We start from the raw sequence: 25,650 nt of genomic DNA, 5'->3' as shown, positions 1-25,650 counted from the left end.
ATTGTGTGCTGATATAACTCTTACTGTCACAGTTGTATGTATATCTGATCTGTCACAGACAAAAGCTGCTGGAGTGGTATTTTAGTAACCAGAATGTGTGTGCGATTTGTTGCCTTTTTCTCTTTTTCCACCTCCTCAGCAGCAGCTAACCCAGCTCTCATGCCTTACATAATACTTATCTCGATGTGTAGAGTTTCACTTATGCCATTTTCAAGATGATTAATGGGAGTTGTGCAATGAAAGCTTATAAGTTCTCTGGGGAAAAAGTCATAGGATCCCAATGTTTGAGTTAGAGTGCGTTGTTAATGCGTCAGCATTGAGTTTATTTTGGGGTATTATAAATGTCATAACTGGTTTTAATGTCCAGGAATCCTCATCATCACACCTAGGAATGTTCTATAAAATAAGGGCCTAAAACTCCTATTGAAACTGAACAGGGCTCATTAAATAGCTAGAAAAGTCTAACCTATGAGACTTTGCCAGAGATCAGGTTAGACTTTGATTAGAAAACGTCTAATGCCCATGAAACACTCTATTACATTCTTTTATATTCTGTCAGGCATGGTAAAATCAAATTTAAACTCAGCAGGTTTTATGTGTGTGTATGTGTATATGTGTTTGTATTTTTCTTTCTTTTTTTACTGGCACTCAGTAACTATTACACCATAGTGTATATGTGACTAGGAACTTTTTCTGGAATTAGGAAAGGAGAAATTCTAAATTTGCCTTATATTGTATTTCATTTGAAAACATATGTCTGTGGTAAAGTAATTGAAAGAAATTGGGAGTATTTCAATGAAGATACATTCATAAATTTCTGCTGCTTTTCTTTCCTCACTGGTAGGAGAAAATTCTCCCAGATCTTGTGTTGAACTGAGTGAGGCCCAGGTATTTGTTGTTATGTTGATTGAAGAAATACCATTTACACCTAGAAAGTTAAGCTTTAAATATTGATTGATGTTGCTCTGTTTACTTCATGTTAAGTTTAGAAGACTAGAGATTAATTGCCCAGCAAGATTAAAAAAAACTGTTTTCTTCATGTTCTCTGGGGATGCTAAGCATTTGTTCCTGGTGTCACCTGACAGTCCAATGAGGAAATTAAAATAGAAGTTGTGCTTGGTTTAAAGAAGATTTAAAGATGATCTTAAAAAAGATTTTCTTGACTTTCCAGATGATAAAACTCTAAAATAAGTAAAAAGGATGTCATGATATTAAAAATAGCAAACTATTCAAGAAAAATAATCCCATTTACTTATCTGGGTTAAAGGGTCGTAATATTTGAGAATAAAAAATAAATAGAAAAATTATTGTTAATATGTCAATACTATATTGTGTATAATTTAGTATACCATACTATTTATATGGTATTGACCTATTAACAGTATATATATTGATGATATTGTATAGTATACTATTTGTAAAACAACAAAACAAACAATAACATCAAATCAGTGAAATCTCCCTGGAGACTTTCTAAGGGGAAAAGAAAGGAAAATATCTGTTTTAACTCTTTAGGAATTTCTGCCAAATGATAGTTCAGTGTCCCTTTAGGTTTTATTGTATAGCTTTCTAAAAGTACTTATATGTTTTTCAAATAAAACATGAAATATAAATTTTAGGCCAAATCTCTTAGGTTTCTTAAATTTGCAACAAAAACAATCTAAGTTTGCAATACACATGCTGCTTTTAGAAATAGGTACATAACTGGGGTGAATATATATGCGTGTGTATGTAAAATTACACATATACACATTTGCATATGAGTAAAAACATTATGCAGTGGTCCACCAGAATTCCAGTTGCTTGTCATAAATCTTTAATTTTTTGGAGTCCTCTGACTACGTAATTTGTCTTTCTCAGTAGATTATTTTTTCAAAGGAGGCAGTATGTTTCTACCTTTGCTTTTCTGAATGGACTTTCTCTAGGGAAGTAAAGCCAAGAAAGTGTTGCTTGCCCTTAAAAAAAAAAGTCAATCTAGGAAGCTAAACAGGGTTGAGCTTGGTTAGTACTTGGATGGGAGACCAATAAATAAAAAAAAAATAAGAAATTGTAAGCTGACAAGGTCCTTGCAATCTGTGAGGTCAACCAAGAGTTGCCTTGCCTTAAAAAAAAAAAAAATAAGCCAACATCTCCAGTATTCTAGTTAACAAGCAAATGGAACCATTGGTATGATCTTGAAATTTAATTATTTACTCTGACATACACTACTTTTATTTGTTTTTATTTTAAATAAAATAAAAATAACCAAACATCGAAATTCATATAGTCATGCTTTGAAAGTTTTTAGAAGCTGCGGCCAGTAGAATTTGGCAAAGTTAGAAGATGTTGTCAACTACCATTCCTTTTGAGTCAGGTTTTATAGTATAAATCTATTATCTTTGAGAAAATTCCCAGGGTAAAGGATCCTGCTATTTCAATGTAAATGTGAAAGTATTTAAAGCCACTTGCAAATAATTTAGGGTTAGCAGTTTTTAATAATGTGTGTCCCCCTTTTATGGATTGAATGTTTTTGTTCCTCAAATTCATATGTTGAAGCCCTGTCACCAGTGACTATATTTGGAGATGAGGCTCTGTGGACATAATCAAGGTTAAAGTAATTAAGGTTAAGGTCATAAGTGTGGGGCCCTGATCTGATAGGATTAGTGACCTTATAAGAGGTAACAGAGCGAGCTCTCTCCTCGTGGGCCTGCATCAAAGAAAGGCCATGTGAGGAAATAGCAAGAAGGTGGCTGTCTGTCAGCCAAATTGGCCAGAACCTTAATCTTGGACTTCCAGCTTCCAGATCTGTGAGAAAATTAATTTCTGTTGTTTTAACCACCCAGTCTATGGTATTTTGTTATGGCCGCCCGAGCAGACTAATAATAGAGTCCCCATTAAATTCTGGTAGGTATAAAGCAGTGGCTGACTCTCAGATGGAGGTGATTTGCCTTACCCTCATCCCCAGGGACATTTAGTATTATGTAGAGACAATTTGAATGGTCATAACTGAGGACAGGAAAGCTACAAGCATGTAGTAGAACAGGCATGCTGCTAACAGCCTACAATGCACAGAACAACCCTAATAACAAAGACTTATCTGGCCCAAAATGTCATTGACAAACCTTGAACTTCTTTTTTGGGATGCATGTGTTTTGGTAAGCCAACACATGTCCTTTGTGGAAACATGTGAATCATAAGGAAGTATACATTTAAGAGCTATAGTATTCTGCTTGTTAGATGCAATTAATTTATTTTCAATATTGGCAAAAGCCCATGAACTGTAATTCCTAGGCAAACTCATATTTATCTAAATGAAAACAAAACAGTATATATACATGTGTGCATGTTTGTGTATATGTAAAGTATTTCTAAAAGTTAATCACCTTTAAAACTGTAATCAATTTCCTACCACTAGATACTTGTAATTTTAAAATAAATATTATATATGTAAATTTATTCACCTTTGCATTAGAATTAATGCAAGAATTGATTAAAAAGCATGCAGAACCATAAAAACATTTTTGAAAATGTATGAAACAACATCGCTTGACTGCTAGTGTTTTTTTGTTGTTGTTTTTTTTGTCTCCCCTCCATCCCCCCGGCAAAAATTTACTGAGATATTTGTATTATCTAAGCTGGGGGAAAAAAAAACAAACATAAGAATTTTCAATAGTAAGCTACTATCATTTGCCAGAGTTTCTGAGCAGTGAATATCTCCAGAAGGTGCTTCAAAAACACTTGCATATCTCAGCTATCCCCAAGAAAATATTGGTTTTATTTTAACAATTGAAATAAATGGTCGCTGTTCGAATAGTTTTATCAGAAAACCAGTATTTTCAATGAAAGTTGGAAAAGTCTTATGAGTATAAGCTGGTACTCCTGTAATATTTTCATTGCCTTTTTATTTCTAAAGTCTACCCAAATATGACTCAGTAATTATAATCTTACCACATAGTTACCATTTGGCAGCTTAATAAGATGTCTTTTTACATTCTGACCTCATAAATCACAATATTCCTTTTATTTTAGATGGAGGAAGTATAATTAAAAATGGAAAATTAGTTTTTCCAGTTTTAAAATAGAATTATAATTTTTTTATTAAGTAAGTTTGACCAACTTCTAAGGTGTTTTATTTTTTATTGTTAACTAGTTCTTAAATATTGAAAATAGCCGAGTTTCTTCATATATTTAAATAGTCATCTCCAGTGTCATTTAGTTTAACGTTTTTTCTGCAATTTATATCTCACAATATGTATCACATAACATATCACTTTTAGATGTATATGCTCATATGTAATTATTTAAAAGTGTACTTTATTAAACTATAATGTTTTAGAATTAACAAGGCACTTATTTTGAAGCTCAAAAAATTAATTTAAACATACACCTTTCTTTATTATAATAACAAATTTTGTGTCAGTTTCAAAGACTAATGAAAAATCCTTAAATTCACAGTTGAACAGTTTGTAACTTCAAAAATTTAGGACTTGATAAATTGATCTTTCGAATGACCATTATTGGTCATATACAGGTTTTTAAGACTACAAGGGGGGAAATTTTTGACTTTTTTGGACAAGTTACTTTTAATTTATAAATGTAGAAAAATTATTGCAGAAAAATGGACTCAGTCTGGATCAATATTGAACTCCCTCCATTCCCTTAAAATACATAATGTATACATTACAATGATGTCTTTGGAATCTGTGTTGAGTAAACCTATTAAAAGTCTCCTTGAATGGACTCTAAGATATTTATGGTGTAGGCTCTGTAGAGTGAGCTACTTGCTAGTCAGCAGTGCAATCAACAAAAGCAAACCACAGAAACCTAACACTAAGAAATTATTAGAATGACATTTTTCCTTAGTGGATGTGGCGAGTACGAATGATTAGGAAGGGCCAAGCTTATATTACTGATGATTGACATGCATTGTCTCTTTGTTTTGCTACTTGTGTTATTTTTAGCACTTTTAACAGATATGCTGCTACATTAGGCAATTGCTGCTTGTTATTAGCTTGAGAACTTACAGAAAGGGAGAAAAATAACATTTATTGATAGCTTGTCATACCAGGAGCCATGTGGCTGCTTAGCCCACTATCTTGCTCAGTTCTCACCAATCACCAATGAGATCAGTGGTATTGCTACTGTTCTACAAAAATGGTTTGACCACTCAGAGAATGTAACTTCTGGTCACTCAGCAAATAACAAAGCTGCTATTTGAACTAAGTTATATTTGATAAAATGTACTATTATATGACACTCTCTGAAATTACTGGTAGCAATCAAAACTGAATAAAAACTTCGTATTTACATTTTTGCATTAATCCTAGCCACCCAATTTAATATATCTTTGGGTGATTTCGAGTAGTAGCTTCTGTACAAAACTGCATATTTGAGCACTAGACACTGATTGAATTTCTGCTTTTAGATTTTTAGAATCCTTTATCACTGTGGAGATTTTTAGGATGCCAGTCTCTACACAAATCTTTTTTCCTCCTTGGTAAAATTTGCCAACTTGTTACCTTTTTTTCCATTTATCATGGCAAACTTTATCTTGTGTTCAGATTACTAGTCTCTGAATAAATGCACGATTAGGTTAGTACAATGCAGAGTCAAAGTTTAATATTAGATTTAGTTTTTATTTTCTATTATCTTTATTGTCTCCAGAATAGACTTACAGGTAGAATTCATCTTTAAGCATTTCATAAGAAGTATTCATTCATTTATTCTGCAAATGCTTATTGAGGTACGGTGCTGGGAACTCAGAGGCGGATGAACCTGGAGAGGTACCAATGTCACATTTACCTTAACTCTCACTGGAAGGTATGCTGCTTGTGGTTTTCTCTGGAGCTTTAGGCACTTCTCTAGAAGAGGATGTTTATTCTCACTTATTCTTGACCTTTTTATTTGTCAAACCACAATTATTCAGCAGCACAGTCAGCATTAAACAAGTTTTGAATTTCCTAAGAAGCTATGTCTATTTAATATCAATTGCAGAGGCTGCTCTGTTATTTTTTCCACACATGTCAATGAAAAATTCATGTGACTTTACAGAATTGTGTTTTGTAGTGTTCTCTGCTATATCGAAATAACCTGGGCCCTCAGATCTGTTGCCACAGACTCTCTGTGGAAGAGGCTTTGTAGTCTGTATACCTTTTCAAAAATATCTTCAGTTGATTCTTAGAAGCGTAGGTCTTTGAAAGTGAGGCTCCAATACAGTCGAATCAAGCTGGGCACAGAAGGGTTGCATATGTAAGAAATGTAGACGAATGGCATTTTTCTTGAGTAGATATAGTAAATATAAAACAAAAACCAAAGGTCTGAGCTTATGTTAACAGTTTTGAGAGGCACCGACTCGGGGTGTATGATAGCGCATGTGAATTCTCTCTTTCATTATCTCATTCTGGGCTGTGTTCATAGGAGAGACCGGGTGGTTTGTGTTAAGGGAGGCGCTAGAATGAAGTCCTTATTCTTTGTCTTACTTTATATGGAAACATATCAATAACCATACCTAAGAGATATTATAAAAATTACCTTTATGCCAATATTTTGTTTTTCTTTTGTTGGGCATACAGTTTTGTTGGAGACAGTGATAATAGCAGCTCCTGACCTTTTTTTACCTTGCTCACCGAGGGCCATGCAGTGCTAAGGGCATGACATAGATGCTATCTTCTTTAATCTCCATAATAAACCTGTGGTGTAGGTTAGATAGTAATCTAGAAATGGATAAAAAGCCTGAGGCATAAAGAGTTTAGTTTTTTTATGCGATTCATGCAGTTGATGGGTGAAAGAGCTAGGCCTCTATTCCAGGTCTCAAGACTTTGTAAGGTCTTTGCTATCAATTGCTGTCCTCTACTGCCTCCTCATTTAAAGTATTATTAGTAATGCTTTATTACATAAAGCTTGTTAAAGTAACAGGCAGTATCCTGTAATATTAGCCCTGTATGGAGACTTATTCTTAAAAACAAACTAGAAGTTGATCATTCAAGTTAGAATTGTGATAGATTTTATCACAAACAGCATCAGTTTTCTGTGTCAATTTACAGTATAAGATCAAATTATGAGAAATAGATTTTTCTTAGAAAAATCAAAGAAAGCTCAAGAAGGTGATTGGTGCCATGAAGTACATCTTTTACCTTTACAAACAATTCTAATTAGATTATTGGTGAAAGAAGTCACGAAAGCAATAATTGACAAGACCTGTTACTATCGATATGATTTGACAATATATTGAAATAACATGGGTACAGTCCCTCACATAATATTGCATATTACAGACTTTATTATATATTTTTGATGAAAAGAATTATCCTAAAAAGAAGATAGTTTCACATTTCTTATTTTATAGTAACTTATTTTGTTTCTCTATTTTACATTATAAAATATTTAATGGGCAAATGTCTCTTAATTATTGTTTTATAGTGATTGGGCAATGGAGACTACATTTATCTTGGAAAGGTTAAAGGCTACATTTTTTCACCAGTGTTTCATTATATTTACTAATCTTTGTATACAGTGGGAACATGGGGACATTTTCTTTCCATCTGTAAATTTCTTAATACATGGGCTTTTAAAGCTTAGTAGTCATTTTAACTTTGTTATGAGCTACTCGTAAATGTATTTTGCTAAAGATACAATGTGCCTTGAGTCTTCTGAGTTCATTTCCTTAGAACTCAATACAAGTCAAAAACAGATGGTAAAACTTAATGATTCTTTTGGGTTCATTAAAGTTAAACAGAAGATATTATGGAAGGAGCCTGATATACTTTATTTAAGATTCTATGTTTTAATGTTACGCTGGCAGTTTGTAGATTTTTAAACTTGGATCCTGATATAATAGTGCTAATACTAGAATAAAATAGCTTCTTTAAGCTTTAAAACATTGTCTAATATCATAATACCTCAATTTTTCAATGCATTTAGATGAATTGATTACTTATTCTAAATGTATTATAAAACGATATGGACAATATGTTGTGTGTTAAACTCATGGTAATAGATTCAATTGGTAGGTTTGTATTATTATTGTTTTAATATGTGCTGATTTTATTCTTTTTTAAAAAAGGTGATATTTTCCACTTTTGTTTTTCAGGGTCGTTGCTCCAGAGAGAACTGCAAATATCTTCATCCACCCCCACACTTAAAAACACAATTGGAGATAAATGGACGCAATAACTTGATTCAGCAGAAGAACATGGCCATGTTGGCCCAGCAAATGCAGCTAGCCAATGCCATGATGCCCGGTGCCCCATTGCAACCCGTGGTGAGCATGTTCCTCATTTGTTAAGTTCGTAGCTGCAAGTGCTCAGTTTCAGTGTTAAAGCGATGGTTGCACTACATCCAGTGAACATAGGTAACAGTATCCGTTGCCTAGCACTTTCTAGCAAAATTATCAGTCAGACCCTGAAACAGTTTTCATACTGTATACTCATCTTCTGGGTAAATCATGTAAAAATTTACATTATAGCATGTTTTTCTTCTAAATTTTTCTTCAAATTAAATCCTATGACTTTGAAGTATTAAAATTTTTCTTTAATGGTCACCAAACTCATTAATATAGTCGGTGAGCATTTTCAGGCTATTACTATAGTAATCATAAAAATGGGCATATGCCATCTTTAATTATGAGAAAATTTTTTCCTTTTCTCTCTCTCGTTGAAGAGAATTTGTATAGTTTTCTTTCTTGAAAAGGAGCCTTTGTTATTTTTTTTTTTAAACATAAATCGAAATTATTTTGTGGTGACAGATGCTAGGCAAATTCTGACAGTGGTGAATCAGTGTCATAGATTTGGAAGTCTTCATCAGAAGAGAGATGACCTGGAGAGGCAGGAACTCCAAGGGCTTTTAAGAAAAGAGCTAAATTTTATAAGCTGTAGGTGGTCACAGAGGTTTAATGTTTACTGAGTGGGGTCTGTGGATAACTTTTGAGTCTGAGCACATTTCTTATTTATTTGGATTTGGGGGGAGTGAGGTATATGAGATGAATATCATCATTTTAGGTTATTAAAAGTGTTCTGATGTTAATTGTGTTATGGTAATTCTTTACTTAAATGCATGTCGAAGTTTGCAATGATAAGAATTTATCTGTCAGTAATTTATGTCACTAACTTATATGCAATATTCTGGTGTCATGGAAATGTGAAGATCAACATTTTTCTTATATGCTAACTGTAGCATGTGTGGTAACTAATCTTTTTTCCTAATACATTTTAACACCTGAACTCAATGTAATTGTTATTCTCTCTTAGAACTTAATGCACCAATCATTCCAAAAAAGAGGGGGGGATTGCATTTCGAGGTGGGAGGGATCTCCGTATCACATCGACAGTGATACCAATTATCAATACTATACAGTTGAGGTGAGAGAATATTGTAATTCTGTCTCTGTTTTAATCTGATATATATATATATATATGTGTATATATATATACACATATATATATATATATTTTCATTATTAGGGGCTCAGTTTAATATATGATATCTTAAATTTATTTTTATGATGTCTGCTAATTTCACATTTGTATTGGGATAGCATGAAGACTTCCATTTGGTTAAAAAAAAAGTTTAGTTGTAATCATCCTCTTAGCATAAAATATGGGATAAGAATTCTCTTTTACACTTGGCCCTCACATACAGTTTCAAAGATCTGATAAATCCTTGGGGTAGCTATTACTTTAGTTGATAGAAGATCTCGCCTTGTTGTGAGATACTTTTGTTCCACTTAAACATTTAAAACATGTTCTGCCCCCTCAGTGACCGACAGCACCTTTGAGATCGGTAAGTGTGATTCCCAGACCGCAGAGAACAGCACTGGCCATGGCACTGAGTTTCTCTACTGAATTAGTCCTTGAGTTTTACTCTCAAGGCCATTTCCAGGGGCGTCACATGCCTAATCCTGGGACAAACTATAAACAGCATTTAGTGCTCATGGCTTTGAAATACTAGTAACAAATACGTGTTATTTATGAAATTACTAAATCACAGATTTCTGAAACCGTTAGAAAAATCACCACATTTTCTGGTGTTTTTGTTGGGAAATTCTCAGCTTAGACAAAGCATTAGTTTTCATTAGTTGTAAACACAGTCAGGTTTTATGTTAATTTTCCCTGATATGACTAGATTTGAATGTGGAATTACCCTATTGTTAGAGGCGTTGTGAGATCATCATCTGAAAATATACTCTACGCAGAGTGACGTTTTTGTAATAAGTATAGAAGTCATTTTAATTTTTCAATTTTAAAGCATTTGGGGGTTTAATGACTGTAGAGAAGGCTTTAATCCAGGAAATTTGCTTTCAAAACCCTGAGACTTTTCAGTCTTTTTTTGTAGTCAGCCCTGTTTTGATGAGGATAATGATATGGAGATTCAGAAATAAGTGAGACAGTCATAACCAGCTGCCTACTGGAACTCTACCGCTGGGAAGAAAACAGGGCTCGAAGCAGCCAGGTGACTAATATGGAAAAGGCTTGCCACTCAAAGAGGGTGGCCACTAGTACAGATGATAGTATTTGAAAACATGCATAAACTTGGATCTAACCCAGGAAGTAGGGATATCAAAGGAGATAATACTGTGAGTAGGTCCATAATATCAGGAGTAACATTAGTATCTGAGCAGTGATAGGGCTTGTAGTCACACAGGGGAAGCATCTTTGTCTACTAAGGGCAACCAATTTGGCCCCCAAACCATAGCTAGAGGAACACAAAGAGGGCAAGGGGATAGCAAGGTCTAACCAGATTCGAAAGCGTCTAAGATTGTGCCTAGCATGTAGCAGAGATCAAAAATTGCTTGATAATCGAAAGAACGAATGAAGGAAGGAGTTTCCTGAACACGAGAAAAGCAGGCAGAAGTTCATGGTATTTCACGTTCCCCAGGGGCCAGAAGAACCAGGAACCAGAGCACAAGGCCAATTATAGAGACTGCAGCATGAAATGGGGCTAGAGCTGGATGCATTTTTGCAGACTATTAGCCAAGGCTGCCAGGGGCTTGATGACAGCCCTGTTGGGACCAGGAAATAGCTGTCATGCCACTCAGTTTAGATTCTCATTTTCTCACAAATTTTGAGAGACTTTGTCTATAAATTTAAGATTTTTGGAACGTGACACCGGGATGACTTGGGGAATGCAGGGATTTGTAGGAGAGTTTCCTGTTTTTATGGGCTTTATTAGGTTGTAATCAAATGCACCAAGCCAGGAATCAGAAAGAAGATTTAATTTTTTGAGGCAAATACAATACTACGGGCAATTACTGAACGCAGTACTTTTTGTATTATAAATCTTCGTACCATCTTTTAAAGTAGGCGAAGACTCGAAGGTTCAGAGTTTAGTAATGTCGCTGGCCCTGATCCTGACTAGCCACATAACTTGAAGATAAATGGAAGACCTGTAGTATTTAATTATCCAAATTTAAAAAAAAAAAAAAAAAAACACACCTTTTTTTTTCTAAGTGCTACTGTACAAAAATTATTTTTACTTTGCCTTACAGTATCTGATGCAATGATAATCTAAGGAGAAATTACTAAACAACCTAACCAAAGATAGATTGCACTTGTGGCTCATGACTTGGAGACATCTATTATATTTCTTTTGGTCCATCCCTGAAAGATGTCTTTCAGAAATTCCATCAATTTCACACTCTTGTCCCTGCCCTCGAAGAGCTCTGCGTAAGCAGTGGTTGTGAAGAGCTGTATCTGAGCTAGTGGCCTCGTGTGCCTTTCCCTGTGCTCCTGAAGGTTAGCCTTGGCCATCCATAATTTCTGTTGGCAGCTGCCGTCAAGGTACACATAGCTCCCTCGAGGTGCATCACTCCTGTCGAATTCCTTATGCATTTCATGCATTTGAAGTAGTCTAGGGATAGAGAAATTCAGATTATTGGATTCAGCTGAAGTTTTGAGAGCTTCTTCACTGCTCCTGTCACCTTGGCCTTTGCTGTCGCTTCGTGTTCCAAGCGTTGTTGGCAGTTAGATGCTGAAAGCTTTGAAGTCATCATTTGTCACACTTCCAGGAACACCTAGAATTCTTAAATTGTTTTTTAGTGCTTTACTTTCCAGTTTATCCAACTCGTGGTTGAGATAAGGCCACTTCATCCCAAAGCGTTTCTGGTAAAGTGTTTCCATGTCAGTCACCTTGAATCACATTTTATCCATCTTGCCCTTTTACTGCCTGTTTCAATCAAGGAGCCTGCACTTACCTGAGCCGCTTGTGATGGGCCCTGAATCTTAGGGGCCCATATTTGTGGATTCTTTTCTACTTGGAGGGCTAGAAGTGAGTCTTTTTTATTTAAATGTTTATTACTTCAGGAAACTGAATTAAAGGACAAAGTGAAATTAAGAATGAAGCAAATGTTTATTTGATTTGCCCAGTCAGCAAGTCCGTCTAGAAACAGTTTAAAACATTTCTTTTATTCAGTCATGTTACATTTGTAGAAAAAAAATACATCATAATGTGAATTTGTTGATAACTCCATTAGCTTTTGGCTCTATGTTTATATTCAAAATAATTGTTTACAGAAACTATTTAGAACTCTTGTACAGGGTTGTGCCTACCCAGAAACCTGGTTTCATACACCTTGATTGTGCTATTAATTTAAAAAAAAAACTTTAGTTTTTACCATTTACAGGTTTGACCTTCATAAACACACACACACACACACACACACACACACACGTAAAATCTAGACAAATCTGACATGTATTCTGTAAATCCCAAAAGATACCAATTATGTATTATTTATTGCATTTACTCCCTCCACTATTAAAAATTGCCAACATTCTTTGCAAAACAAACACTATCACATAGTGTTTTAAAATAAATTAGGGCCCCTATGATATTTGCAACATTACAGTATGGTAACATGGTAACTTAGAAAATTCTGTATCAAAAATTACAAAATAAAAATAAAAGAAATTAAACTTTTAAAACAAGTATACTGGAGGAATTAATGATTAAATTTGAGGTAAAGGGAGGAAATAACATTAAATCTGTTTTTTTAATGTTTAGATAACTATTTCTAGAAAATATTTAATGCATTTGCTAGAGTCTGTGGCAGAGAAAAACAGCAAATCCATTAATATATTTGTTAAACACATGTAGATGTCAATTGCAGGATATATACAAAACAAACAAAACAGTGCACAAGACTGCCCTCTGAGAGCTGCTGTCTACTTCCAGTAGAAGAGATGGTCAAGGAAACACACGTGGTCTTCAACACTGAATTTGAGTGATGAGGAGTTCTTGGAGAACAGAGGGCCTGTTTATAGTTGGATCAGGAGAGACTTCAACAGGAAGAGTCCTGATTCTTGAAGCGTGATTAGGAAGTAAACGGGTGGGCTGGGCTGGAGCAGCCTTCAATGTGGAGGGAAAGCCATGTGCAAAAGAGGAGAGCCATAAGGGAACACGTCTCCTTAGAGACTTCATGTAGAATCAGAAAACTGAGCCTATTTCTGTTTTTAAATAGAAGGTTTTAAAGTGTATGGAATTGGAATCCTCCAGGAGCTTTCAAAAAATACTACTGCCCACCCTCCCCAGAGATTGAGATGAGAGCAGAACAGCAGGGTATTTGGGGTTTAAAGTTTTCTAGGTGGCTCTAGTAGACAAGCCAGCACTGAGAACCACTGGTTTCAGAACCACCTGGAGCCAGACACACCTGTGTCCACATCCTAGGTCTTCTATCACCCATTTGTGACTATGGGTGCATAATCTCTGTGAGCCTTTTTCTTTATCTGCAAAACAAGACTAATACTAGCCACCGACAAGGCTGTAATTCATTCACACATTCATTCATTCATTCATTCACTCACTCAAACACTTACATATTCAGTGTATATTTATTGAGTGCCTGCTGTGTGCTAGGCATCATTCTACATTCTGGGGATTTAGCAGTGTACTAAACAGATGTTCCCCCAACCCCCTTTTAAAACAAAAGCAATGGAGTTTTTGCTTTCGTTTGCCCCCTGAAGTTTATACTCTACTGTTATGAAGATTAAATGCAATAACATAGGTAAAGCACTTAGCACAGTGCCTGGCACACAAAAAATAGAGGGATTATGCTAATAATCATGTTCACATACATTTAACTAGGGTCATAATGTGAAATTGAATAACATTTTCATTTATAATAAAGCCTGATTACCTTAATGGAATCAGAACGTCTCATTTAAAACAAACAAATGATTAGCCTATAAAAGCACCAGCATTAGTAAGCTTGCAATTTGTTTTTTCTCTGGTGCGGGTATTCACTGGCAAAAGACAATGAGCTAACCTTCCTTATGCCTTCCGGGAACCAAGATATCTGTAAATCATTATTACAAGGATGTAGTCGGTATCAAATGCACCAATTATGTAGTTATACATTATCCTGTGGATACTTCAGAGAAAATAGGATGCTACTTGACGAAACTGTTGCGTTAATATCCGTCCTTGTGATTCTGCTGAACCCTCTACAGGATGGCTTCGGAATGGAGACTTGACAGTGCAGAAGTTCAAGTGCTTTATTAATCCGATTAGGGTTCCTCTGATGGGGCCAGCAGTGCACTACCTCCAACTAGGTGCTGTTTGGAAAAGGGATGTAACAAATTTACAAAAACTCAAAAGAAATGAAGGAATATTATGCTTTTTTTGGGACAGCTTTTGGAATGAAGTTTCAAAGCATAGAGCTATTATTATTGATTCTCTGCCTGTTTAGCAAATAGCCCTACTTATCTGGAGAGGGAACAATTTGAGATAATGCTTGCTGAATAGTTGATGTTTCAGATTTTTAAAAACTACTATAGATTTTACTTGGGGACAGTGCCCTAAATTTCTTCAGATTTAAATTTGCTCTGCTAAATTAAGTTCGAAAATCAATTCACGTGACAACTATAGAACTACAAGCCGACTAGAAAATCATTGCCAGTTAATAAGATCCATATTTTTATCTAATAAAAGCATTCTTTTTTCTGTAATATGCAATTGCTGTATTATATGTATTGTAGAGTGTGCATTTATTTTATTCAATGAGATTTAACAAAGCTGAATTTTATTGGTCACCAGTCTTATTTTCTTAAAATACAAACAATTTTCTTCCCTCGAAATGTTTGTCAGCTTGACCTCTGCTTCTAAATAATTATAGAAGATTGTGTACAGTGACATAAACATCTCAATAACTTTCTGAAGTATATATTAAAAATGCACTATCTGGAAATACCTGTTAATTCATAGCAATAGAATACAAGCAGGAATGATATTGCTTGGCCTGTGTTCTTTGTGTTTTAAACTAGTCTTCTAGTCTATATGCTGAAGTTCCTGTAATTCTTAAATATCTAATAGAAAAAATAGACTACTGGTCTGGCTGAAATTCTACATATTGTATACGAGAGTCCGTAACAGTGTTAAGCTTTACCTACTTCTGGCAGCCGGTAGACAGAGGAGCAGCATAAAATCAGATGCTATTCAAGTACCTGTTGGTGAGCAGAGATTGCCCTGAGCCCCAGTTTCTGACATGTTATGGATTGCTAACTTCTGGAATGCTTGGATGACAGGTTCCTCTTGTCATTGGATAGCTGCTTTGGGCAGGGATGCTCCTGGGGGTGAGAGATATCACCTTAGGCCACTTCATCAGGCAAGAGCCATCGACCTGACAGAGCAGCTAAACATGGCATTTAAACCAGCACGTTTGGAGGCATAATTATTTTAACTTGAAAATATCAGTGGACTCTGTGGTGTATTGTTTCTTCTCCTAAGTGAATCAAATTATGTATTAAATATTCTATTTTTCACGGTCTTCTTAATAAGAATATATATGCCAGCTGCAAAGATTTTGTCCTAAAACAGTGAGGTCAAGAGAAGAGTGCATCCCTAGGAGAGTGGTTTTCAACCTCAGCTCTACTGACTTTTGGGGCTGGATAAATCTTTGTTGTCTCATGTGGTATAGGACACTTAGCAACATCCTTAGACTCTACCTAGTAGATGCAATAGCGCCCCCCAGCTGTGACAACCAGAAATGCCTTTAGACATTGCCAGATGTCCCCAGTTAGAGAAAATCACCCATGGTTGAGAACCACAGCCCTAAGAAGAAAGGAATACCTGAAATCCATTTTACTCTTACAAATATAGGATAAGTCAGGGCCAGACTAGAAAAAAAGAGTATTTTATTTTTTTTAATTTGAGCTATAAGAATTACTTTTCTAGTATACATCTTAATTGCATAAAACTTTACTCCAAAGTTCTCTTTAATACTATATCATCTAACTCTTATTCCTATCAGAGGGAAGAATTAGCTACATTCTAATGTCCTTTTAATTCAAAAAAATTTTTTCTATGATTCTATTACCACAGGGTAAAGAAAATAAACTGCTGCAGGTTACCTTAAAGAACAGATCTATTTTGTTCATTATTTTTGTGTGTTCTGGGGGCAGATATTATTACACAAAGCATTAAACTTCAAGAACTGAAACTGTGTTAAATTAGGAAGTTCAAAATAAATTATCTATAAGATGAAAAATGGTTGTGCTAGCTTATACTTTTTAAACTGGAAAAGCAAATTATTGAAGTAGATTTCAGGTCAATTATTTAATTCTATCAAGAACAGATATATTTCTTGATATGCATATTTTTATAACAAATAGAAACTAGTCTCATCTATCCATGAAAGCCTTTCTGGCAGAATTTTTATCTCGTAGCATTTTCTTCAGTGCTATCATATGTAGTCCCTTGAACAGTCCTGTAGCATTTCGTCAAGAATGTTCTGTTTCAGACTTCACATTTCAGATGATTTCTCCCTAATAAGGTGAATCTGCTGTTATAAATGACTCACAAGGGTGGGCAAAACATTTATAATTTCCCCAGAAAAACCTGCAACAAGTGAATATACCAAACACTTTATAGCTCAAAAGGAATGGTGTCATCATCACCTTTCACATATCCCATGGGATTATTCACAGTTTGCATTGACTGTGAAACTCAGTTATCCACTGAGAGTTCTGCTTTATTTATTCCAGATAATAGGACGCTGGCAACATGTTAACAGTTGTAAACAGGTCTCTCAAGTACATCTGACGTAGCAATTATAAAATGTATTTCTTAGGCAAGTTTCTAGGATTAAATCAGGATAAAGATGGAGATTAGGTAACCACAAGAAGTTTCTGTATTGAATAGTTAATCTGTTGTTCACAAAGAAATTGTATTATAGACACCACGCATCAAAATTCCAGTGGAAAGTTTAATGGTATGTTACCTATTACATTTTAGAAAAACATTCATTTGGTAAATGCTTCTTTAAGAAACACGCTTATCCTGAATGAGAGTAATTAAACCCAGAATTAAATGGAGGAAGCCAGGGAGGGAAGGAAAGAAAAATAGAGGATGGATGGATGGATGGAATATATGCAGTAGGATATCAACTTTGAGCCAAGACCTGCATATTAAATTTTGCTTTTTCCTTTATTTTTCAGCCAATGTTTTCAGTTGCACCAAGCTTAGCCACCAATGCATCAGCAGCCTTTAATCCCTACCTGGGACCTGTTTCCCCTAGCCTGGTTCCAGCAGAGATCTTGCCGACTGCACCAATGTTGGTTACAGGGAATCCCGGAGTCCCTGTACCTGCAGCTGCTGCGGCTGCCGCGCAGAAGTTGATGCGGACAGACAGACTCGAGGTAGGAATGATCAGGTGGTTTCTTTGTGTGCTCCATTCTAATGTGCGAAGTGTCCTATTTCTTTGTTTATTTCTCCTCTGCCTATAAAAGTTTTTTTAAAAATCCAAGACAGAGATGTTGTTCAGTGTTTGGAGCATTTTACTAGAATATAGGTATGTTATATTTGACTAATGTAATGTTCATAAAAGCCACAGCATCCACTTGTGGAATAGTGGATAAGAACTTGGACTCTGGGATCAGACTGCCTGTTACTTTGTACTTGTTGTGCCTCAGTTTCCTCATCTTTAAAAGGGAGATAATGACACTTACCTCAAAGATCTGGAAGAATGTCTGGTACCTGTCTGGTATCCAACAAATGCTTCCTAAGTGTTCATTGTTGTTGTTCTAGTTGTTGCTATTAAGAACAAATTGTTATCAATCCCCTGATAACTCATAAAGATGTTATTTAGTTACTGTATATATAAAGCATTTTAAAATTTATTACCACAAGTTGCCTCGTAAGCTTCATCATATTTTGGTTAGAATAGCAAGGCTGCTTTGTTTATGAAGTGTGCTCTTATAAACATTTTTAAATTAGAAATTGTGCGATGCTCTAAGTCCTAGAGTCAGGGATGATCAGATGTGTGTACTTTGGTATTGTGACTTGGAAAAGAAATTAAAGATAAAAATCTTACATCGAAGTTCTATTTCAGAGTTTCAGTATGACTGTAAATGAACGGATTCGGTAAACTATAGATGGAGGGGAAAATGGCAACATTACAGTATATTGAAGCTCTAAAACCAACTAAAGAACAAAATGACCTTTTCCTCTTTTTCCTGCTCAGGATGAGGCAATACTTAGTGCCGAGAAGATTTGCATGTATTAATTACTGAGAAGTGGCAAAATAAGGCTGCTGTCTGAACATAATTGACACTAATAATTTATCAGTTTAGCAGGAATTTATTTAATAAGCACCAATTTCTTGTTTAGTAAGTGTCATTGCATGCATTCCAGAAGAGCTCAGATTCTAGCATAGTTATAACTGCTACCACTTTTTTAATGGTCATAACAATAGTTGGTATTTATTGGATATTTACTATCTACCAAGTACAAAGTCAGTCCTTCACATATACCACACATTTAATCCTCAAAACAATCTTATGTGGAAGATGCTGTCATTAATTCCATTTTACAGGGCAATAAATTTAGAGGCAAAAGGATGTGACATAATTTATTCAAAGCCACAAAGGTAGGCTGTTCCAGTGGAGTATGAACTCAACCCTATTTTTAAACACTGTATTATTATTCTCCCATCCTCATACAGCTGACAGTACAAAGAGGAAGCAGCAAATTTTGGCTTCTGTGTTTTCTTTAAATTTTATTTGTTTTAGGCTTATTTCTTACCTTTTATTAAACATTTTGGAAAAAGCTACTAATTAAGAGATCACCATAAGTAGAACTCAGGAAGGACACTGAGACCTAGTTGCATGGCCTCTATGGACCAAGGACTCTGCTGTGTGCTAGAGAGATACACCCTGACGTGTGGGTGGTTTGTCATGGCAATTCTTGTTCATTAACTAACTAATGCTGTTTGAAGATAAATTAGGAGGAAATTTAAGTAATTTTAAATATTTAAAAATTATCAGATGCTCAACATGTGAATGGCCTCCCTCCACCCTCAACCTTTCTGAAGCAAACCTTGGATTCCTAATACATAATTGTTGATTGATTAATGAGAACCAAATAGGCAGTCTGAGATGAACGTTAGTGAATTAATTATTAATAGGAGATGATATTCAAATAGCTGAGAAAATCTCTATTTAAATCTCTCGAAAAGAATCTCTTAAAAAGGCTGAGCTGTGTGGTCAGAACTTTCTAAACTAACCCTCCCAGAGTTTTAGATAGTCTGGAATTGGTTATATTTTGTATCGTGTTTAATTAAAGTGAAGATTTGTTGTTGGGCTTTATTTATTTTTTTTTTTATGAGGAGCTACTTCGTGTATTTTGTCTGTCTTATGTGCTGCAGTCACAACAAATGGCTGCTGCTGCATTGACTGACATTTCCTTTTAACCTGAATTCCACTTATCTGAATGCCTCATGGTAGGGCAGCTTCCTATCTCATTCTTGTTAACTGGATCTGATCCAAAGTCACAGTTACAATCTGTTAGGATATTGCAGTGTGAAGCTAAAGGGCATGTCTTCCCGCACGGCACTTGTGATTTTAGACACTCCTATCTTCAGTTATTTCCTCTCACGCTAATTGCACTGCAGACCGGAGTCTAAAAGACATGGCAATAAGTACACACCCTTATTTACTAATTGGCCACATGTTTCTTTATCTAGGGTTTAATTCTATACTCTATTTTGTACTCCATTTTTTCTTCATGGAACTCTAAGTTTTTTAATATTGAGTTCCTTTTCAGGTGAAAAAATTTTAAATTGGTTAAAATGTTGGCCAATTTTTCTTGCCACTTCTTTCTCTCTTTTTGTTATAACTTGTTAGACAGTAAAAAAAATTTAATATCATAAATTATCAACCTTGTGGTTCTTATATAATTGCTTGCAAGGACTGATGTGTATTTACAGCACTCAGTGTGATACTACAAAAAATGTTAAATTGGAAAATGGAAATCCATGGATTAGTGCTTAGTGATATTGTTAATTAGGTGAGTAAGCTTGGGTCAAGTTTCTCATATTCTCTGAGCTTCATATTCCATATATGAAATTAGGGGATTATACCAGATAATCTCTAAGATCACTTCCAGTTAGAAAATTCTAGGGACACTTAGGTCTTTTTGTTGCTTTTAATGTCGCAAGCTTCTGAAAAGTTTATTTTAAAAAGTATGCATATATGTAAAACACACACATTAGCTTTATATGAATATGTATATTATCCATTTTTTGTTGGATATTTTTTAAAATACTTTGTAGCCACATACTTCTTATACTGTAAAATTCAGTTTTCATGGTTTTCTCAAATGAGGAGCAAATGTCTTAAATTTGGGTCACAGTAGCTTTTAAAATTCCATTTTGTGACGTTGGGATGCTTTTCTGTAATTTCCAAGCAGCAGTTTATTTTTAATGATTATTTTTAAATATCATTAAAATCTTTAGGTACTAAAAAGGATTGAATTTTTTAGTCATATCTTTGCTTCATTTTGAAGAGTTAGTAATGAAGGAAACAATTCTTTGACTTATTGTCAAGAAAGACAATAATCTTTTATGGTGCAAAAATGATCCATGAATGCATTCATTTTTTCATTTATTCAGCAGTATCCAATGAACAACTATTGAACATCTTTAAGTAAAAAGTATTGTGAGGAATATATTTGAAATCTCTTAACTGCTGTTTTATCAATAACATGAAAAAGTCCACATCAGAATAGTGCCGAGTTCATGAATGATGCCCAATAATTTGTTAAATGAATGAATAAGTGAGTCAGTCAGACGTTCAACCAGTTTATCAGTTAATCACAGAAATGTTTAGCATTTGTTAACATTCTCCTTTGGGAACATGTTTACATTTTTGAGCATTCCAGCTATAAAATATGGCATTGTGTTCATGCCCCTTGTCCTAGAGCAATGGTTTTCAAGCTTTAATATGATTAGAATCATTGGGATGGTTGTTAAATTCAGGGCCTCATCTGCAAAGACTGAATCAGTAGATCTTCAGTGGGGCTCAGAAGCCTGTCTCAGGTCTGCCAGGCGATTTTAAGTGCAAGCACTTCCGCCAGAGAATGCCAGCATCTCTTAAGTCTCAGCTTTTCCTCATTTACCTGGTGTAGTTATTTGTGACTGAATTAAAAATTTGTCTTCTCCAATTCATTTACCATCCTACATTTTGTTAAGTTTGCTGAGAATACAGTGAATAACAATAAAATATTTTAGATAAACAGTGATGATTATTAAGGTAACCTCTATCACATAATAGTATTAGTCAAACAGTAAGCAAACCAATGGCCACATATTTTAGATGCTGATGAAGATAAAAGATTGCTATATGGTTAACAGTATCATTTTTCTATCAATAGTCTATATGAGAAAAACATGGAAAGTATTCCAGGAAAGGTAGACAATCCATTTGGCTTCTGATATCCTCAGAGTTTTTTGTTTTGTTTTGTTTTGTTTTAAAATAAATTATTTTTGTGCTGAAAGTTTTATTCTGTTGAAGTAATCATGACATGAGTTTCTAATTCAGGCTACTGGATACTGGATGCTTGTACTACATATTGATACAGAAGAGTCTAGTGACTTATATTTTTTATATGACTAAAAATATGATACCTGTTGACTAAACAAAAAAGAGCATGTAAAGTTAAATGACGGTTAGAGTCACAGTGAAAGGCATGCCTAGATTGGGATTTCTATAAGAGTTTAATGGATTTGGCATGATCTATTAACTATAAAAGACATTCAATTAAAAAAAGATTAGAAAAGCAGATGCTTTTAATATAAGAAAGGCTTATTGGTAGGATTATTTTAATATTGTATTTATGCAGAGGATATTTGGGTACTGTTTGTATGATACTTTAATTAGAAAATTAAAGTATCTAGACAATTACCAAGAAATCTTAAGTTTTGTGCGCACAGGTTTATATAGATTAAACATATTCTTAAAAATCTATAATAAGGTTTTAGAATACTTCTTTAAATTGTAATCATGCCCCCATTTAAAACATCTAATGTACTATGTCTCTGTCAGTCATTAATACTGTGAGTAGTTTGAGTTTTGTTTTGGAGATGACTAACAGTTGTAAAATTTTTTAAATAAGGTAATGGCTAATCTTGGCGTGGCCACTCATTTTTGCAATTCTTTCAGTAATGTCTTCATTCAAATTAAAGCTAAAATTTCCCTATCTTTGCAATTATTTAGAAAGAGTAATAGTAGTAACCATAGATTTGAGCATTTTGGCATATTGATGAGCTTCTTTCATAGTTGTTTGTATTTTCTTGTCCTGTTGGTTTGCACATTCATTCATAGTAATGAATAAATGAAAACCTGGCAATTGATTGAAGGGGAAATTTTCTTTAATTGGTCATTTCTATACATTTTTGATTTTTTAAATCACATGCTGTCAAGTGACAAATTCTTAGGTATATCTTCTGTAGAAATATGCTTATGTTCTCTGGCTTGATGGAAAGGATGTATTCTACCTTTTAGATTTTGAAGAAAACTCCCATCTGATCTTAACAGAAATTCTCTGAGATAACTGAAATAGGTGTGTTTTTCTTCATTTTTTTTAAAGAGGAAAAATGAGGTTCAGATAGACCAAATTTGTACAATTATTAGATAATGGACTGAAACTAAATATCATGTCACTACACATTTATCTTGGAAATTTAATTGTACAGTCAATTAACTAAGATCATTTCCCCGTCACCTGAATTTTAAAATATGGAGATTTTAATCCTTTTGAATTGAAAATACATATAACTTCTTTGCCTTACATTGTATACTCATGACTAGTAATGCTATGGATACTTTGATGGAATCATTGATTATCCAGTATTACTTTTTTAAAGAGTTGTGTTAGCTCAAGCTTACTAGGAAATAAAATGCATGATACTTATTGTCGAACAACAGATATGCCTATGTCTTTGAATAAGTTCCTAAATATTGGTCATCAGGTTTAATTTGACTTCCCAAAATATTAAAATAAACTGAGTCCTTGTGTCCTGTTATAATTAGCTCTCCATTCCTGCTTTTGGATGCCGTTCTTTAAAGATGACTAAGTTAAATATGGTGAGCTCAAAGCATAGTACTTAAAGAGAGGTCTCCTTAAAGAGCATGAAAATGGCTGTCCAGTTTGGAATAAGTTCAAACATTGACATTAACTTTCCTAGAATTCCAATGCCTTAACTTACAGAGCATTGCCGAATTTAATACTACTTATAAAACCTATTATTATTTTGACCAGTTTGAAATATGCTTGTGATGTTTATAAAAAATTGGAGCTCAAATAAGACAACTGTCTAGTTTAACCAGATGTGTATGGTGAGTTTTACACTGACTATACGTTTTCTTGTTCAGTAGTTATGACTCCATAGTTGGCTAAGTGTTAAGAACTAGAATGCACAGTTTCTGATTCTGAATTCTGTCCTCTTTCTGCTGTATCACTGCTATGTAGTTAATAAAAGACGCTTTATATATAATTAATTCACATTTCTTTGGGACTTTTTTTGATTATTTTTTTCTTTTGATTATATTTTATTCCATAGATATTTTTGTGGAAATGGAATGTAGTACTTAAGTATTTCAGTGAATATCTTCATTGAAATAATGGTTTTTACTCTAAAAGCAACCTCTTATCCATTTTTTATGAAAGTATATAAAACTTACCTAATTTACATAACAAATCCTGCTTTAATACTTAGAGAGTAAAAGACTCAGACATTTTTCTTGATTGAAACATATGTTTAGCTAAAGGGATAGAATTATTCTAAGAATAGATTTGAAAACCACTTATCAGGCTATAAAAAGTACTTATATTTTTTGATCACTAATGCCATTTCTGTGCGTTTATGCTTAGAAAATGATCAGAAAATTCCAATAATCATGAATATATTCTTTGCAATATTTTTGGTATTTGGGAATATTGGAAATGATCTCGATGTTCTCTGAAAGAGTTACCTCTAGCATATACGTTTATTTGATGGAATTTGATGCAGCCATCAAAAATGATCACTCTGGACACTAAATAAAATATAAAGTGCTGATGCTACACTGTTGAACAAAAACAGGTCACCAAGTAGTAGCTACACTATAACTATTTGAAATATGTGTTCATGCAGAAGACTGGATGAGACTAGAAAAAAAAAAAAACATAATATTGTTAGGATTTTCAGATTTAATTTTACCTTCAGTGTTCCAAATTCTCTGTGTGGTAAATTGTACAATTTCTTATCCTGATTTAAATTATAAAATCAAATTTGTTGACATTTCATTTGTCAGTTATAATTTGCTAATATAATACTACATCTAAGAGATTTCTTTTGGGGATCAGCATAGTCTAAAGTTTTCTCGTTGATTGGAGAAACCAGGCCAAACTCATATTCAGTAATCAAAATAGATTGGAAGGGATAGATCCTGTTTTACAGATGATGATTTTTTTTAGAGAAAAATGTGTTTTAAAAGCTTTGGGAAGTTTCTTCTGTTCAGGTAGGTACCAGCAATTCAGACATACAGTGCTTGCAAACTTCTCCAGCCCCTCTGGCCTGTAGCTCTCACCAGTATAAATTTTCACAAGAGATTTTCTATTTCTTCTTTAGTTTTTTCAAAGACAAGGATAGTGGGAGAAAAGCTATTTTCAGTGTACTTCTTTTCCATTTCTCACGTTAGAAGAAACCTTAAGCTGCAAAAAAAAAAAGAAAAAAAAAGGAAAGAAAGAAAAAGAAAAAAGAAAGAAAGGAAGAAACAAAGAAAAGAAACAATCAAAAATGTGTACCTTAATATAAAAGCAGTTGACTAAATTCTTTGAACCTCACAAAAGGCTAGCTTTAGAACAAATGCTAAGTTAATTGTCAGTTATCTGCTTAAATATTTTTAGACTTCTTCCTAAATATATCCCACAAGACAGTAAAGAGTATGAAATTGTAATAAACCATTACAATAAACAAACAATACTGCATATTTACCATATACAGTAAATAAGCCTATACAATAAATAAATAAAGCTACACAAACTGCACATGCATGCCTAAAGCAAATGGAGAGGCATGAAAAGATATCTTAGAATGACCATTTTTATATAACCTGAATTTAAGTTCACATCGCTGAAAATAAAAAGAATGTTAAAATAGAGAAGAAATAAAAAGTCAAAACCAGCCCAACACTCAAGTTATTTTTTGTGGGGAATGATGCTCAAATTTCTGGCACCAGCACTGGCATAATTGGTTTTGGAAAACAGCAAATCTTTGATTTTAATAGTTATTAAAGACCCTACAAATAGACTCCCTTTAGATAGTTCCTGTCAGTGTGGCAAAGAGTAAGATAAATTGAAAAATAGAGTGTTAGTTCACCTGCTGCCAGTTTCTTTGTAAGAGTATTCGAGAAAGCACAGATT

General features: G+C 34.1%; 1 protein-coding gene across 17 annotated transcripts in view; it reads left to right on the top strand.

The window, feature by feature from the left end:
- MBNL1 (muscleblind like splicing regulator 1) overlaps positions 1-25,650 on the top strand; it is a 190,148-nt gene that overhangs the window by 144,118 nt on the left and 20,380 nt on the right. For 16 of the 17 annotated variants that reach the window (XM_039857368.1, XM_039857366.1, XM_039857379.1 and 13 more), the window contains 2 exons: positions 8,069-8,239; positions 17,406-17,606. In XM_039857368.1, coding sequence (XP_039713302.1) covers positions 8,069-8,239; positions 17,406-17,606 — 372 coding nt within the window. The remainder of the gene's footprint in view (positions 1-8,068; positions 8,240-17,405; positions 17,607-25,650) is intronic. The other variant, XM_039857371.1, reaches the window with a different exon arrangement.

This window comes from Pteropus medius, unplaced genomic scaffold (assembly GCF_902729225.1).
Source record: "Pteropus medius unplaced genomic scaffold, Ma_sr-lr_union100, whole genome shotgun sequence".
In the NCBI taxonomy this organism is placed as follows: domain Eukaryota; kingdom Metazoa; phylum Chordata; class Mammalia; order Chiroptera; family Pteropodidae; genus Pteropus; species Pteropus medius.
Note: the sequence above shows the minus strand (reverse complement) of the source record. Positions and strands in the feature narration are given on the sequence as shown.